This window comes from Callorhinchus milii, unplaced genomic scaffold (assembly GCF_018977255.1).
Source record: "Callorhinchus milii isolate IMCB2004 unplaced genomic scaffold, IMCB_Cmil_1.0 Scaffold7, whole genome shotgun sequence".
NCBI lineage: Eukaryota > Metazoa > Chordata > Chondrichthyes > Chimaeriformes > Callorhinchidae > Callorhinchus > Callorhinchus milii.
The window spans coordinates 21,935,485-21,954,185 of NW_024704748.1; the positions used below are offsets into that span (position 1 = coordinate 21,935,485).

The 18,701-nt window shown below is 38.1% G+C and overlaps 1 protein-coding gene across 1 annotated transcript in view; it reads right to left on the reverse strand.

Moving 5' to 3' along the window:
- The window catches only part of LOC103180383 (transcription elongation regulator 1-like protein), a 129,977-nt gene that overhangs the window by 35,133 nt on the left and 76,143 nt on the right, over positions 1 to 18,701 (reverse strand). Inside the window, exons 4-6 of the mRNA XM_007896196.1 lie at positions 10,810 to 10,964; positions 5,749 to 5,812; positions 3,762 to 3,897 (exon numbers count right to left, since the gene is read on the reverse strand). Coding sequence (XP_007894387.1) covers positions 3,762 to 3,897; positions 5,749 to 5,812; positions 10,810 to 10,964 — 355 coding nt within the window. The remainder of the gene's footprint in view (positions 1 to 3,761; positions 3,898 to 5,748; positions 5,813 to 10,809; positions 10,965 to 18,701) is intronic.

The window sequence follows — 18,701 nt, forward strand, 5'->3', positions numbered from 1 at the left end:
AAAGCACATATTCCTAAAAAAAAACTGAAATAGCTCCTCACTCAAGTTTGTTAAATAACTATATGCTTTTTATATCCACAAAGCAAAACACCAGCTCTAAAAGAAAAAAACAGATCTCTTTTGATTGTTTGTCTTTTGTTACATAAGATGAACAAACATCTATTAGCTGTTTTGAATATTTCCAGTAGTAACTTTCTGTAACACTCACCATGAGTAGAAACTAGGGTTGTCAGAGAAACTGCAGGTTATTGCAGATTAAAAGATACACTTCAATGGATCCAGTAACTTTGATGCTTCAGTGAAAGAAAATGCAATGTAATATCCAGACATGATTGGCAATTAAATATTGTAGGATACTAAATATTTAGAAAGAAGAGGAGATGGGGTAGCATTATTGGTAAGGGAATTTATAATCACACTGGAAAGGAAGTGTAAATAATGAGGATAGAGACAGAATCCATCTTGGCGAGAGATAAAAAGGACTAGCCATGCTTTTAGAGGTGAACTACAGGGCACCTAAAGCAGAAAAGAAGTAGAAGAGGAAATATTCAGGCAGATAAGGGAGATGAGAAAAAATAGGTGATAATCATAGGCATTTCAATTATCCCCAGATAGATTAGCAGAGAGAGGGAGTAGGAGCCGAGAAGGGAATGGAGTTTTTTCAATGTGTATAGGACTCTTTTCTTTCAGAATATGTAGGAACTCTAAGAGGAGAAACACTGCTTGTCCTTGTTACGGCAATGAGCCAGAGCAGGTCAAACATTTCAATGTGGGGGAATAAATTAGGGATAGGGTTCACCTAGAAGATTTTTAAGCAAGGGATAGAAATGGTACAGGAGAAATTTATTCCATTAAGAAATAAGGGAACATTAGTTAATTGCCGTGGACAAATAAGGAGGTGAAGACAAAACTGCAGCTAAGGAAAACAGTATTTGAAAAGCATAGGATCCATAACAGAGAAAAACAGGAGAGAATACAGCAAAGTTAGGAAAGTGGTTAAAAGTCAATGAGGAATGCAAAGAGGAACCATGAGGAGGACCCAGCAGAAATATAAAAAAAGAAACAACAGTGTTAAAGTCCATGAACTCACTGCAGATAATAAGGAAATGCCAGATGTACTAGAATAATACTTTGCCTCAATTTTCACAAAGGAAACTGATAAAGAAAATATAGTATTTTGTTATGAATCCATTATGTATCCATTTTTATATTTGTGTACCAAGTTCAGGTACAAGTGATGATTGAATCAGATGCATTCAAAAGGAAGCTACCCCTTCACATGATGGAGAGGGGAATAAAAGGGTATGGGAGGGAGGAAAGGAATGGGTGGAGAAATGTGTGGAGTATGAACACTGGCACCGACTGGTTGGGCTGAGTGGCCTATTTCTGTGCTGTATATTCATTGTAAATAGGCTAAACTGTTGGCTTGGTGCAAACGGTGTAATTCAACTTTACTTTTGGGAAATTAATACTGTGTTTATTCTGGCTTTTATGTAGCACTAAAGTCTTCTCTTCCAACTTTGCCAAATGGGATTTTGTTTCAGAATCCTTTAATGAGGGCATGTGTCAGAACAATGGCTTGTGTGTTGTTGTTTTCTATTTAGTTATTTGAAGCAATTTCCTAGTGCAATTTATATCAAGATCCGTCTGGTGTTAGCTGACAGCAAACAGTATTAAAAGGAGAAGGCAAAAAAGACACAGGATATAGTTGATTGCTTGAGCAATAGCTCAGGATTTTGTAGCAATGCTGTTGGAAAGACAAAATAATAATAATATAATCCTAAATAAATACAACATTCTTGGTGCAATTTCATCTCCAATGTGGTTACCATGTCTTTGTCTAATCTTAGCAATCTTTTAAGTAATTGTAATTGTAATACATTTTGTGTCCATTTTTAGATTTGTGTACCAAGTTCTGATACATTTAAGCTAAATCCAAAGGATGTATACTTTTACTGGAAACAGTGAAATGAATGGCTTCATTTAACCACTATGCTATTGCTGCTTTTAGTCCTTGGTCTTCATGTGGCAATTTATTACGTCAATTCATTACACCCAAGTCAAGCTAAAAGCATTCTTACTGAATGAGATAGAATAAGAAGAAGTTCTATTCACAAGAAGGTACATTTTGTTTGACTAAACACGCTCTCAAATAAATAATAATAATAATCGTTGCATTTGATATAGCTCCTTTCACATCATTGAGATGTCCCAACACACTTTACAGAATACACTGTAAAGTGAATTGACTGTTCATTTGTGGGCGAAACACGGCAGCCATTTGTGCACAGCAGTGTTCCACAAACAGTCGTGGATTGAAGTAACTAGTTTATTATTTTTTACTGTCGAACCAGCTGCCTTTCTATTTACCATTTAACGACCACCAAGAACCCAAAGCGCAGAATTGTACCACAATGCTTCTCTTTTTATATGAAAATAAAATCTGACCCTCATCAGCTGTAAAATCCTGAAAAACAGCAAGTTATTGCGTCTCATTATCTGTTACATAAAACAACATGACAACACCCTGTAGCAAATCTAATCGCTTTCCCTTTCCCCTCCCTCCACTCCCACATGAACTCAGAGAAGTTATTTGTGTGAATAACAGTCTTGCTGAGCAAGGTATAATCTACATTTCAAAATGTAACCACAGGCGAGATTACTGTAATGAACTGATTGAACATACTGATGGACTGTGTATTTTGTGAGCAAAACGCGGCAGCCAGTTGACCAAGGCAATTTTCCACAAACAGCCATGGAGTGAGTGAGTAATTTGTTTTAATTTGGGGGGATTGTTGGTTAGGACACCGGGAGAGAGAAACTCCCTTCTCTTTTCGAATAATGATGCGATAAGTTTAACATCCACCTGGACAGGCAGGGGGAACCTTGGTTTAACATCTCATCTGAAGGACAGTAATTCCAACAATGAAACACACGCCCAACACTGCTTTGGGATGTCAGTTTAGACTATGTGATTCCAAATCCCAACATGGGGCTTGAACCCACAACCTTCTGACTCAGAAGCGAGAGTGCTACCGCTGTGCCATTTTGACACACAAATGTGTTCTCTCACTATTTTTCTCTTGGGAGGATTCACCCAAAAGAGTTGTTGATCATCAGGACAGGTGCTGGATGAATTTTGAAAGAGAAGGAAAGAGAAAAGGAAGGAAAAGAGAAGCGTACAGTGATAAGCAATCGTGTGGTTTTTCTTCCTGCTATTTACAGATGATCTGTGACCAGGTTCTGTAGAGATTGCAGCTTCTTTTGAAGGTAGGGTATTATCACAGCATGAATCTTCTGTTGGTTTTCCCCCTAACCCACAGGGAAAGCTGTGCCTATGACATTCCAGGAGGAGGAAGAGTATTTTGCTTATGCGATATTGAACAGTGTAAGTAAAATAAATATGCACACATACAGACATTAATACACAGAAAATCAGGTATAGCTCTTTAAGAATAGGTCACAATGCATATTCTTGAAAGGATAGACCTGGTAGCCAGTGCTGTTTGAAAGGCTCACTCAACACTCAATCCGTGCTATCAAGAGGAGACTTGACAATGAAAAATACTGCTTCTCCCATCAAATTATTTTACCAACTGTAGGGAACAAGTATTATATGGAACAGACTATATGTGTTCTAATTTCATATTAAAAAAAATTCTTTCTTTCAGCTTTCTTGCAGCATGTGGAAACAAATATTGATATGCGAGTAAGGCAAAGAGAAATCAATGATACATGCATGATAGACGTGTTCTTCTTACCCCTCTCTCCAAAAGCATATCCCGGAAATGATTTATTCGTTCTTCTAAGGGGAGAACAGTTCTGTGTGCAGTGTTATTCAGATTTTTCCCATCCATTTCTTCCTTTGCCGGTTTAGCAATTTCTACCTGCTCAATTCTTTAAGAAACGGTAATTCATTATATTGGGTCGAACTGATGTTTAGAGAATTGTACATAAGAAGCTAAGCTACACAATAAAGCAAACTTACAGAAAGTGTGTCATTAGATGTGATTGAATAGAATCAGGCCAGAATAGAAAGCCCAGCGGTACAATGAAGCTGCAAAGCATATGTCCCCAATGTGTTCTTAGCTATTTGCATATTGCAGTTATTCAAAACAAAGAAATGAAAATATGTCAACAGTGTTTCGTACAGTCAATCAGCACCTTCTATCAATATTCAGATCTGTGCAATTTTGAATTGAACAATAAGAATCTTTCTTTAGTGTGTAATAAAGTTCACACAAAATTAGACTTTTATGCATCCTATCCACTGTTATATCTCTGATCAGTAAATCTAATTACTATAGCTGAGTTACATTATTAGGTGGTGTTTGAAGTCCATAAAATCTCAAGCCACCTCATAACAAAGCCAGTTTCATTATGTACACACACAGCTGGCTGACTTGCTTCTGATACACTGGCCAGCTCTTGTGCTTAAAAAAAACTTCCAGGTGATCAGGTTACCACCGTCATACACCCCATTTATGTTATAGGTGAGTCAACACCACAGCAAAGGTTTATAGTGGGGCAGAATTATAGAATGACAGGATGCTCTAAATACATTTTAAGGTTGGGAATACAGTTTACAATACAGTAGTTACAGGACAACAATTAACCCACAGAAAATGCCTGCTCAGATACTAGTTGAGCACTAAATCATCTAGGCCAGTGCAAGCACATCCTGCCATCGTCTCCAACAGAGCTAGACATGTCAATGCCTGATCGTGCAGGATCGTGTGGCTTGTCTGCTGATACTTTTAAAGGACTTGGACAAGAGAGCAATCTAACAATATAAAAGAAACTATATAGAATCTACAGCAAATTCTACAAATTACAATGAACTATGTTCACAACAGTCATTGTACAATTGTTGTTAATATAGTATTTAAAATCTAGATAATTCTAAGACATTTTTAATGCCTGATATTTAATGACTGAGCTCCCGAAACCTTAACGTTGGGCTAATGTCCAAGCATGCTAATCAGCTGATCCAATCATTTGCTGTGACTTATTATCGTATCTAGAGGACATAAATGTCTCCTGCACTCTGCAGGAATCTAATGTAACAAATGTTCTGTTCAGTTAGATGCAGTCTTGGTCAGAGGGCAAGGCATGTTAACTATCACAAGAAGCATACTGATAATTATTAACTCTTTGCCTTGTCAATTCTGATGATGGAAATGTTCCCAGAAGAGTATTAATTCTAAGAGGTGCCAAGATGTTTCTAAATGTTTGAAGCATTTCAAGACATTCAATACATTATCCTAACAGAGTATTTGCTTCAAAACATTATCCTATGGTGAAAGGTGCCGTGGAAGAATATTTGTTGTTCTAAATGTTGACTTTTCTGTTAATTTTGCAAATTTTGCAAATATATAATTGATTTATATGTTATTAAAAATGCTCTGAATTTTGATAGTTTTAATGTTTATACACAACACAATTAAAGTATACTGTTGTCATAATTGGATTTTCTAGAAATTCAGATATGTTGGTGAAATAGTAAAGATTTTACATTGATAACAATCCTTGCATCCGTGCCTTATCACACTGTCTGAACATCTTTAAGTGCTTCACAAGATTTTACTGTAAAGTCTACTGACTGCGTATTTGTAAGCAAACCACAGCAAATCATATGAGCCAAATGAGATTTTAATATAATAGGGTAAATGGGCATAAGGACAAAAGTGTTTCATAGAGGATGCACATTTATATGAAAAGAAAGCAAGAACAAATTACTTTACATACTTGTTTCTTTTTGTTTTCATAAGGTGCTCCCCATGCGCTTCTTGATTAGAAGTTTCATCTTTAGCTAATAAAATAAAAATAATTTAAATGTAACCACCTTACAGCTAGAGTACAATTTAAAGAAAAAGTAAATGCAGTATCATTTCTGTTATTTAAAATATAGCTTTGCCAGGACTTAGCTCTACCTATTTCTTTAAAAATACAGACAGCAACAAAAAAACATATTTTAGATTTTTTTTATAAGGGAGGAAAGCACTAAACTTACAATAGTATTATATCTACAAGTGGTTATCAATGTTATTGATGGCAAATACAGCTAGCATGAAAATCTTTTTAAAAACTTGATCCAAGAGAATCTAATAAGATGAAAAGGACATTCAGCTGGTTCAGCTTGGTCCGTTCCTCAGATCCTGTTTTAAAACACAATCTGCTTCTGCTATTTAAACCCTAACCTTCTTCCCTTCACACATTCTTCCCCCCTGCATGTTTCAATGAAGGCAGTATTTACTTGATGGAAATGTACAGTGTAAATGGGAATAGAGTAACGTGGGAATCTCACAGAAGCGGTTTCAGTAACACTTTGATTTAAACCATGCAGTATTAACATTGCTCTTCCAATCAATTCTGGCTCAGCTCCCCAACTGTCTTTTGAAAGTTCTTTAGAGCAGTTTTTGAATGTTATTATAGGGTTCATGACAGCAGCTCTTCAATAAAATCCAAAATAATTGCCTAATACTGAACTTCTGCTCAAACAAGACCAAGTGCTTGTGCAGGAGTCCACAATCAGGTCTATCTTCTAAAACGTTTCTGGCTAATGCAAGGAGGAGCAGAAAGTATGAAGCTTTGATATAATAAAGTGCTTTAAACTTGCAAGTTATTTCCTTTGTTCCATCATCACATCACTCTGTGCTTCTAATGTTGTAAATGGGATTTAAGGAAGCTATTCATTCTGCTATTTCCACAAATGGCTTTTCCTCCAGGCCCCGCACAAGAGTGTGGTGTCCCTCAGGGCTCTGTACTCGGTCCCCTCCTCTTCACCCTCTATATGCTCCCCCTTGGTGACATCATCCGCAGACATGGGGTTAACTTCCACATGTATGTGGATGACACCCAACTCTACCTTTCCTCCTCTACCTTCAACTCCACGACCCCCGATGTCCTGACAGCCTGCCTGTCTGACATCGAGTCCTGGACGAGAGACAACTTTCTTCAGCTCAACGTGCGCAAAACTGAGGCCCTCCTGATTGGCTCGGCGCCTCCGCACCTCAGGCACTGACAGCATCAGCATCCAAGGCTGCACTCTCCACCTCTTAAAGCCAGTCAGGAACCTCGGCGTTCTGTTCGACCCTGAGCTGTCCTTTCTTCCTCATATCCGCGCCACAATTTGCACCGCCTTCCTCCACCTCCGAAACATCGCCAGACTACGGCACTACCTCACGCTGCTGAAACTCTGGTCCACGCCTTTATCACCTCAAGGCTGGACTATGGGAACTCTCTCCTCGCCGGCCTTCCCGACACCTCCCTCCACAAGCTGCAGGTCATTCAGAACTCTGCAGCTCGTGTACTGTCCCGCACCAGGCTTCACGACCACATCACTCCCACCCTCGCTCGCCTCCACTGGCTTCCCATCCCCCAGAGGAACGAATTCATGATCTTCACCTACAAGGCCATTCACGGCCTTGCTCCCTCCTACCTCTCTGACCTACTATCCCCCTACTTACCTGCCCATACCCTCCATTTCTCTGGCTCCGGTCTGCTCCACATCCCCCGCCCCAACCGCCCTACCATCGGTGGCCGGGCCTTCAGCCTCTCAGCCCCTCGGCTCTGGAACTCCATCGCCCAGTGCCTTCGCCTTGCTTCCTCCCTTTCCTCCTTCAAGGCCCTTCTCAAGACCTTTCTCTTTGACCGTGCCTTCAGCTCCCCTCTCGACTCTCTAACCCATCCTCGCTGCCTCCCTTCCCTCCCCTCACCCTGACCATTTCCCCCCTGCTCGGGTCCTGAACCAACTGTCCAACGCCTCCCGACATGAAAGGCGCTCTATAAATGGAATCTTGTTGTTGTTGTTGTTGCTAAGTCCAACTCTCATGTTTTCTTAGTTCCTAATCGTGTCCATTGCTTTTTCAATCTTTCTCTTGCACAAAGTAGCTCTTATTATTGATTCCCTTCATCATTCAACTAGCTTGATTCACACATCTCTTTTAATCTTTTTCCATTGAGAACAGACTTAACTTCCTTAGCATTTTATCATTGTTTAATTATGTCAAATGTGGAATCATCCTTGTGTTCCTTCTCTGAATCTTCTTACATTTTATTCACTTTCATACTGCTGCCAATATATTATGACAGTATGTTCAATATTTGGTTAACTATTGCACCTAGTTAATTCTCTTTAATTGTTGTATTTAATAGTTTACCTTAATTTTCCTGTTATATTTTCCTACGTTTCAAAGGTCTTTTGTGATTTATCTGAAATAAAGCAGAAAACCCTAGGTGAGCACAGCAGGTCGATTGGTCTATTAAAGAATAAGATAGGTTAATGTTTTAGGGGTGAATCTTCATTAGGATTCATGTATTCAGATGCTCTGATGAAGGATCAGACCTTTTATGTTAACCAATCTTTCTCCTTCAGATGGTGATTGACCTGCTGTGCATTTCCAGCAGTTTCCGGTTTTAAATCTTGATTTCTAGCATTTCCAGTTTTTCCTTTTATCTCTGCTACTGTGAGAAAAAGAAAATAGATAACTCTGCTCTGTGTTAAAAAACAATATATGCCAACTTGTTAATTCTCTCAATTCCTCTCCTTTCCCTCTAAATAGAAGCACTCCGGGACTCTATCCCACATGAAGGGCGTTATATAATTGCAAGTTGTTTTTGTGAATATCCTATTTTTCACACAGCTGTGCTTTGTTATAAAAAATGCTTTGCTATATAAAAAAGAAAAATTATATGCAGAAATAGTGTGTAAACACAAATTAAGATAATATTGTTCCATTCTAGTAAAAGGAAAACAGAAGTCCTCAAAAAAGCAGTGAAAATTCAATAGTTTGGTAGAATGAGCAAAGCAAGGTAATTTGCTCCTACATAAATGCCAAGAAATTTTCAAATACACTGCAAGTACATGTATTTTTCCTTTTATTAAAAAAAATTGTGAGAGGATTCTTTAATAAAACTAAATAGCTAATATCCGTACTCAATTTTTAAAGCCCCAACCAGACTTGAGAGTAGAAGACATTCCCTTTGCCTCCAAGTAGTGGAACAGCCTCCCAACATTTGGACGAGAAAAAGTTGATTAAATGCAACCAGAAACAACTGAATAAACATATACTTGAGAATGGTATGGGAAGCATATCAATATAGATGAATGAACACATTCTCCAGCAGACATAATGATTTTGGGCTGTGGGAAGTTGTTTTGTGAAGGAGTATGCCTACAGTTTGGGTGTGGGACAATTATATAGCTTGTGCAAGATTACTGTAGGCCAAGGAGTATTTCCGAGGAATTAAATGTCTGGGGTGAAGAGCTCCAAATGATTGTGGAGGGAAGTGGGATTCATTGAGCTTTTCTCATCCCGTTGGTTCTTTTGTGACAATGTTACAGTAGTTCTCATTGCTATGCAAGAGTGTCTCCTTGGGACTTAAATACATTTTCGGTGGAATAATTTAAATTGCCAATGTGATCCTTCAGGGAAATATAAATTCATCCTGTTTTCCAAACCACAGATAATGTACATTCCAATTAGATTCGCTCCAAAATTAGTTGAGATTAACTTAAACTGTTGCGCCAAGAGGGAGTGATCCATCATTTGAAATACTGTTTTTATTGAATTACTGTAAAATATGGATGATAAATGACTAAGGTTGTCAGATTATATACAAAATAAAAGTTCACATTTAAATCTATCCATTTTATATCTTGTTAATGAAGTGAATTTCGGTTTGGATTTTTATTCAACAATAATAGAACAAGATTTTTTTAAAGGTTTATATTTATAAAATGTATTGATTTTTGTTAGTTCACCACCCCCTCAGCTCTATTTCTTTAAACAAAATGATCCCATATAATTTATATGCTTTTGATAAACTGAATAACAATATTGACTATAAAGTGTACCATTATAAGAAATGCCCTCATTAATCGCCCACTATATCCTTGTTGGAGCTCATTAAGTGATGACTGGTATCTGTGCACCATTGAGTTTCATGGGTATTAACAATTGGCACTAGAGAATGTAGAGAATGGCTTCGGCATGCACAATTCAGGGTAATTCCAACCAGCACCAAATTTAAATAGGTCTGTGTACCTTGATCAATACAAAGGAGCTTTAATCAGGAAGGGAGTGGAAACTCATTAGTGCAAGACATAGAGAATGCTATACACTAGCTTGGCTGGCTACACAGGTATCATCACTCCACTTATAGATTGAGAGATCCACAGGTAGCAATTTCACTTGGGTCGAGATTATTCTATTAAGGTAGCATTTCAGAGCATCCAGAATTTAGGAAAGTCTTAGATAACCTTCAATTTTGAAGTAAGTTTTTTTGCCAAATTCAAATTCTACCCAGGTGGAATTTCTACCTAATGCACTGTAAAAACATGCTTCAAAAACATCGCTCCTTAGATTTTTTCCCCTTTTCACTTCCCTACACTGCATCATTCCCCAGCCAAAAAGGCAAGAAATGCTGGCATACTAAAATAGCAGGTACCACATCTTAAAATCATAGAAACTTGTTACACAGGGGGATTGCAGCAAGAAATCATTACAACAACAACAACAAGATTCCATTTATTGAGCGCCTTTTACGTCGGGAGGATGTCCCAAGGCGCTGTACAGTTGAGTCAGGACCTGAGCAGGGGGGAAATGGTCAGGGTGAGGGGAGGGAAGGGAGGGAGCGAGGAGGGGTAGAGAGTCGAGAGGGGACTCATTAGCCCTTCTGCTTTGAGTCACGGGTCAAAGGAACACCAACTCAAGGTATGTGATGCATTCTGCCACACGCACACTACATTTAGTGTGTTATTTGCTCATCAAGTGGTTAGCATTCATTAATGCAATTGATACTCACATGTTGTCATTTCCATCTTGCGCTTATGAGGAGGATCTTGTATAATTTTGCTAATATCGCCACGGCCTTCAAGTTCCATTGGTTTTTCCCATACGGACAGTTGTATTGAAGGGTTGAAGAAGAAGACTCTATCATCTCCAGTCCAGACAACACACCTGCACATACAACAAGTTAGAATGAGAATTAATAAGGCTGTGACTTTACCTTGATTTTGATGTTATTGATCAATTCTAATATGTGGCTAAATTCACTGATTATTTTTGCATGGAAAATACGATTGCATCACTGGAAGAATGCTCCCTCCCATTATTCCATAACAAATAATTGCTTGCAACAGAACCCAACACACTATTTCAACTCTCCTTCAAGAAATAGTTTTAGAGAAAAAAAACTGCAACAAAATTTTTTTATTCTATTTGCAGTTTATTTGAACCCAGCAATCCTCTTTATTAGTTCTGACAATTCTTCCGATATTTGATATACATATAGATTGCACCGTGCCCCAGATTCAACTAGTCAACACAATTATAAAGAATGTGTGTAACGGAAAACTAATTGCAGTGTCGGATCATATTAAGTTTCTTTTCTTTTTACGTCTCCCATTAAAAAAAACTATGCATACTATGTCCCACTTTGTTTTAGCTGAAAGAGTGGGCATGCAATAGTCTGCAGCTAAAACAGGTCATTAGAGTCCTACTCATGTTCCATTTTAAATGTAAAGTAATGATGTCTTCTTGCTATATAAAAAAATTGATGGGAGTTTCAAAAACATTTCAGACAGGAACACTTATTTGGGAATCTTCCACGTAGCAGTAAGTTTATGTCTGACATGCCATATGTAGTACTGGGGTGCCACTTAGAATCTGCACCTGACAGGAACTAGTGGACCTTTCTATTTCTAATTTCACAGCAGATTTCCCGCAGTTGTTGCATTCCAAGAATAAGTATATACTTCTGGAATAGTTAATAAATACAGTACAGTAGAACCTCACTAATCCGGTCATTCAAGGGACTGGGCAAAAGTGACTTACTTAGTGAGATGATCTGATTACTGGAACAGGTTGGGTGATTCAGGTCACTGATGTAATGTTAAGGGCATTGGTAATGGGCAAGGGTGATGAACATTCAACATACTTTGCAATCTCATTAAAATAGGCGTTTTCACATTTAAAACAAAAGCTGTCATGTATTGAGCCTCCTTTTTGAGAATGCATCCAACCTGTGTTCTGCCGATGCCATAGATCACAGCTAACTTTCTATGTCTTTTGCCCTCACTGTTTTTGATTACATCCACTCTCTCACGTAAGGACAACTCCTTCCGAATTGGCATGTTTACAACACTCGCCAACAGTCACTAAATCACAACACTGTACACACAAACCACGTGCTCTGAATACAGCATTTACCAAGAATTAGAGCTCAGGTTAGGCCGTGGCCATTGGGCAAAGTCGATTTGCTGCTTCTGAGATCCCAACACTCCCCACGCTGCGCATGTGCGACTGGAACCCACTCTGCCCACAGTAGCAGCATTGAGGAAACAGCGCGAGAGGCCTGAGGTTTAGCGCACTCCGTTCTGTACAGGTTAGTAGCGGAGGGGGGTGTTTGAAGCAGAGGAGGGCAATGCAATGGCTGCAATCAATGACCGTTTTTCTGAATAGTGAGTTGCCCAGATTACTGAAGCAGACAGACAGCCTGTCTTTTAACATTGACAATGAAAGAAACTGTGAAAATGCGCCCGCAATTGTGAGGTACCTGGAATACTAAGGTGACCGCATACAACTTTGAAAGATACATGGATTATTAAGTATTAAGAAATACATTGAGGGCTTTGGGAATATTAAATGGACAAGGTGGTTTACACTGCTGAGATAAGACAAAAGCATCTGGCCAGAGATGAGACCCAAACCTTAATTGGTGGTACGGAGGATGACTGGATACCCTGAGGTTTTACTTTATCAACTTTTTATGACTTTGGGGAAGAAAGGAAACTTTATTGTGGATCAAATGAGAGCTAGTGGTGAGGAAAGTCGATGATGGGATAATTATAAGAAGGATTGTGGAAAGAGTGACGAGTTTGTGATGACAGGCTTTCTGACCTTTTTATGAATGTCAAATTGAGAAAGCATACTGTTGAATTAAAATTCCAGTGCTTCTAAATGTATTCCGTTCCTTAATTATTAATGGCAGTAAGGAAAGCTATGCATGTAAGAGGCATAAACTTACTGCTATGTGGGAGATTCCTCTAATAAGTGTTCCTATCAAAAATACTTTGGAAACCCCCACCATATATTGTTTTTTTTATATCAAGTTGGCATACATTTCTTTAAAGTTAGAATGGTTTTCTTAAATAGAGGTCACGCTCCATCTAGGATGACTTTTGCTCCATAACCATGCAAACTTCCCAGCAAACTTCAGTCATTATACTACAACTATTTACAGCACACGTGCAATGTTACTTCAAATATTTCTTAGAACTATACATTTTGTTGTACGCCTACTACTTTTCAGCACAAAATATTATTATCATTGTTATATTGTTGGTCTCTCCACTTGTCTCCCCTTTTTGTCCCATTGAGACTTCCAGCATTATGAGCTGCACCAAGTTGCCAGGACACATTTTAGAAAATGTATTTGCACTTAATGTTAAATACTTAATATGGATTAAAGAAATGCTCCAACTCATAAAACACAACAAAAATTCAAATGCTGGCCTTGTCCGAAACACTGATTGTCCAGTGCCTTGGGACATCCTCCCGACATGAAAGGCGCTGTACAAATGTAATTTTGTTGTTGTTGTACTATGTTTGACAGCGTACAAGGAATGTACAAGGAAGATCAAGTAGCATTAATCACACTGCAACTGCACTCTCAACACCTTGGAGAAGGTATTTTTCAGGAACAGTACAATTTACATAGTCATAGAATAAACTGAGTGAATATGGTTCACTTTCTCTTTCTCCATTTAGTAAGCCACCAATCTTATTTGCCATTTCCCTTATATGCAGAACACAATCCAAGTAAATTACTTGCTTTCCAATTAATTTATAATTTATTTGAACCTATGGTTACGCCATGGGTGGACTGAAGAAGATTTAGAGTATTTTGACTGCATTTGTCTTTTTGCAGCTATTGTAAGTATTCATAGGAAACAGGTACAACAGAATTAGAGAGTGGCTTATTCTCTGGGCCCGAGGGAAGACACCTAGCAAGGATTTTTAAAAAAAATCTAGTATTGTTCTGCTTTCTCTAATTGGAATATCATGGTGTGCAGGCATTTGAAGTCCAAATTCTATAAAGGGATTGGAGACTGCACTTGTGTCTGCAATTTAGGCATACCAATACTAGCTCAAAAGAACTCTGAAGCATTGTTCATATTCTCTTAAAGACCTTTCAGATTTACTTAGTGGAATGACAAACATGCAATTGCTTATTTTCATAGTACCCATCTTTACACTCAGGAAAAATGATTAGATTGGAGAGATTACCTTTGAATCTGCTGAATAAAAGCTACTGATAATATTTGACCTTTTTAAGGGATGAGGCAGCTTCAAGCCAGCATTCATTGCCAGCCTGTCATTGTGTAGTTAAACCATCTGTTCAAAAGAACAATCTACAGTTTAGCTCAGTTTACATGGATCTGCAGCATTTTGCAAACTCTTTAACTGCATATCAAGGGAGTCAGAAATAAATTATACTTAGAAACAAACATCTTTGTTCATGGATAATTTAGCATTTGCTCCCTTACTTGATTAATGCAGGCTGTACAACTACTCAAAAAGTTCTGAGCTCATCATTATAAAATCAAGAGGACAATCCTCTTGGTGTGAAAGGTGAAACAAGAAAAGACATTTTAGGGCAACTGAAGTAATGGGAATTGAGTAATCTCTCTAATCATTCACCTACAAAATAGACTCATAGAATTATATAGCACAGAAGGAGACCATTCAGCCCATCGTGTCTGTACCGGCTCTTTGAAAAGAGCTATCCAATCCCATTTACCCCATAGCCCTGCAAACTCCCCAAGACAGTCTCTTTATAGTACATTCTGTGAAGTGCTTTGAGACATCCCTCGGATGTGAAAGGTGCCATATCAGATGCCAGCATGTTTTTTTTAATATAAAACCAAGCCTGGTTCTAAACTTGATCATGCTGTAAGAGAACTACTTCCAATCAACCAGACAATAATCGATTTTCTGCATCTAGTGAAAGTGCTGTAACCACACAATTCATTTGCGCCATGGAGCAAATTAAACTGCACATGTTCTCTGGTGCCTTCAGCCGCCAACCTACTTCTCTGCCCTCCATCATCCTAACCCTTCCACCCCACGCTCAGGTCCTGATCCCTGACTGTTCAATGCCTTGGGACGTGCTCCCCACGTGAAAGGCGCTTTATCAATGTAATTTTGTTGTTGCTGTTGTTGCTGAGAAGTCTCTTACAAAAAAAAACTTACTTTCACTTCATGTATTAAATGGATCAATGCTACCTCTAATCTGACCATTCCCAGTCAAGAATGATACATGATAACATCAATTAATGGGATTCATATCTACACTGACTTTAATGAACCATCTTCAAAACATCCTTTGCTGTGCTGGGGCTATAACCATCAAATAAATCTTTATAAAGTATACCAATGTAAGGCAAAGATTTCCCGGCAACTTACATCTTTTCCTGATAGAGACAAGTTATTCTGTAATTAATTTAGAAGTAGTTCATCCAGTGTTTCTATTTGAAGTTGATGAATGTTCACAAAAAATGTGTCCAATTCTTCTTCATTAATCTAAGCATCCAATCAATATAAATCTTCGCCAAATGACCTGAACTGCTCAATGAGTTTCTGGAGCATCATTATAAAATTCCGAACATGTATCATAAATAATGTTAATTCAAATCCACCCAGCTCCGAATCCCTGGCCCAAATTAATTATTTCAGATCATCTGTGTAAACCACTTGCTCCTACGCTAAACCTATGTCATAATAAGTTTCCCCCAATTCATTGCAGCTGGCCAGTAAGAGCGCATGTGTGAACAGGTCAGGACATCATTTCCTGCGGTTTAATGCAGCTGGTAAGTGTAGGAGTAACGGAGGGTAGAACAGCAGCATTACGAGTTGAGAGATAATAAATAACTAGTACAAATAAACTTAAATGACTTGATAGGAACCTAAATAGGACTTGGGGGCATGTACAACTTGGGCGATTATATGACTTATAAAGATAAGATTTATTTATGCAAGTTTTACTATAGTGCTAATAGGATCTTTACCATTCACCTGAGTAGGCAGATGCCGGGACCTGGTTTAATGTCTCATCCTAAGGAAGCACCTCTAACAATGCAGCATATCCCCTAACATTGACTGACAGCGAGCTATGAGCTGAGCCAAGCCTAATTGCCTGAAATTAGTTTGAACATTCTGGCTCATATTTTGCATTTGGCAGTAAATAGCATAAAAAATTACCAGCAGCGTAAATGTAACCCCAGAGGAGCATGATCAGCCACACACACACACAGAACTACGAGCATGCAAACACATACTCAGGGTTAGGAACTTGTCTGAGGAGAATATTCAGGAGCAACTTTGTCTGGCTTCAAGATAGAAATAAACTCTTCTAATTATGTCAATACAGAAATGCAAATGTATTTGTAACATCAATGCTTATGTGATGGACAATGTGTGGGCTGTACTGGGGAAATGGACTGATATCCTGTACATCATGTTTTGCTTGTAGCATGGGAGGTCTTTCATGCATGCCAAGCAGATTTGAATTGTATATTAATTAAAAGTATTCTCCTGTAACAGCAGCAAGCTTGCTGCATTGTGCATCACTGTTACTGTACTTCACACTGACATTTTAACAGCATTTCATGTCTTAGAACACAGCTGTGCATTCATAGTTGTTTGCTTTTCTAAATGTAAGGGTCCCGTTTATAATTTCTGTATATTTTTAATCTTTCAGCTCCTTTTGATTCAGAGCCTTGGTGATTAAATATTTTTGCACATGTTTACTAACCTCTCAGCATTCAAGACATGCACTAGAAGCATACATTTCAGCAGAACTGATTAAGTAGCTTGAATTGGTCAATGGACTAAAGAAAATAGATTTATGTTAAAAACAAATTGAAATTCAGAAGTTGCAATTGGCCCTTGCCATTTTGTAAGAGTCAGCATTTTTTTTTAGATTGAGTTTCAATTATTTACATTTTTGGGGCATTAAGAATTTACACGTTCTGTTGACCTTTCCAGATCTCGAGTCTGACAGATGTGCCTCAATCTTCATTCATATAATTCTACATTATAAGCACTTATATTCACATCCAAATCTTCCCTAACAATTTGTAATGCGCTTTGAAATACTGAAACATTTAAACATGTGGAATTCAAAATACTTGTATAAATAATATCAATAATCCTTGCATTTGAAATAGCATCTTTTATGTCGGGAGGACAGCCCAAAGGGCTTCACAGGGTTTATTGTGGAAGAGTAATGTGTATTTGTGGACAAAAGCGGCAGCCCAATTGAGCACAGCTCACAAACAGCCATGAAATGAATGACCAATTTTATTTGGAGTATTGTTAGTCAGGAAACAGGAAGAATCTCCCTTCTCTTTTTGAATTGTGCCATGGGACCTTCAACATCCTCCTGAACAGGCAAACAGGACCTCGGTTTAACATCTCATCCAAAGCACAGTACCTTCAAAAATGCAACACACCCCCAACACTACACTGGAGTGTCATCTTAGACTTTGTGAGTTCAAGTCCCAATGTCCTGATGTAGGGCTCGAACCTATAACCTTTTGATCCAGAGGTGAGAGTGCTATCACTGAGCTAGGCTGACATGAGAAGCAATTTTTGGATTTCCTCTGTTTATCATATTTTTGTCCTGCAACATTCACCTGATTTTACTGCATTTGCTCACAGAGCATCATAGTCCATTGCTGAGCTGTCTGCTGTGAACTGAACAGTGAAAAAAAATAATGGGTGTTCCTTACAATTCAGATATATAAATTCAATTCAATGTTTAACCAGCAGAAAAGTTGGCTAAAAAATGCTGTCACTATGTTTTAATAGTGGATCCTGTGAAGTGTTTTGAAATGTTTTCCCGAATCCAAAAGTGCTATATCAAATGCATGAATTATTATCATAAATTCAATTTGAAGCTTGATTTATGCACCGTGAGTCTAAAATGTGGGATTTTTAAATAACATATGAGAAATAGGGCAATTTAACCTTATCATTATTATTATGATACACCACACACTTTAGGGACTCCTCACAACAAACTCCACAAGAAGGCCATAGAAGCAATATTAAAATGGTACCAACTAACTTGAATATGAATAATAAATGATGTACATGCAACATTTATGAAGGAAGAATGTTCCTTCTAAAACAAAACAACGAACATGAAGAGAGAATGTCCTTCCCTGATCTACTCATGTGACTTAGTAACAATTATCTCCTGTTCCATTATGGGCATATATAAACATAGATGTTTTCAATGTTGTCTAAGCCAACGTTTGAAGAATATTAACTGGAACATAAGCATCCATGTACTCAAACTCTCTAGCAGTTGGTGGTAGCAGCCAAACCATTCATTGCTGGAATCAGTAAATGGAGAAATATTAAACTGACCTGTGAACTAGAACCTAACCAATACACCATCAACAGTACTACCTTCAATATTATCACTTCATTGCATCGTGAAAAAATAAGTGTGTTGGCACTTTGTGATCTTGCGAGTTCTATTTTAGGTAAGGATTCAATCCTCTTGTAATAACAGATTTGATGAAGATCATTTAGAAATGAAAGGAAAGCTTTGTTATTTTACAGTAAGGAAGGTTCACCCCGTCTGGACTTCCATTACTACTCAAACATATCAAAGATCTCCCG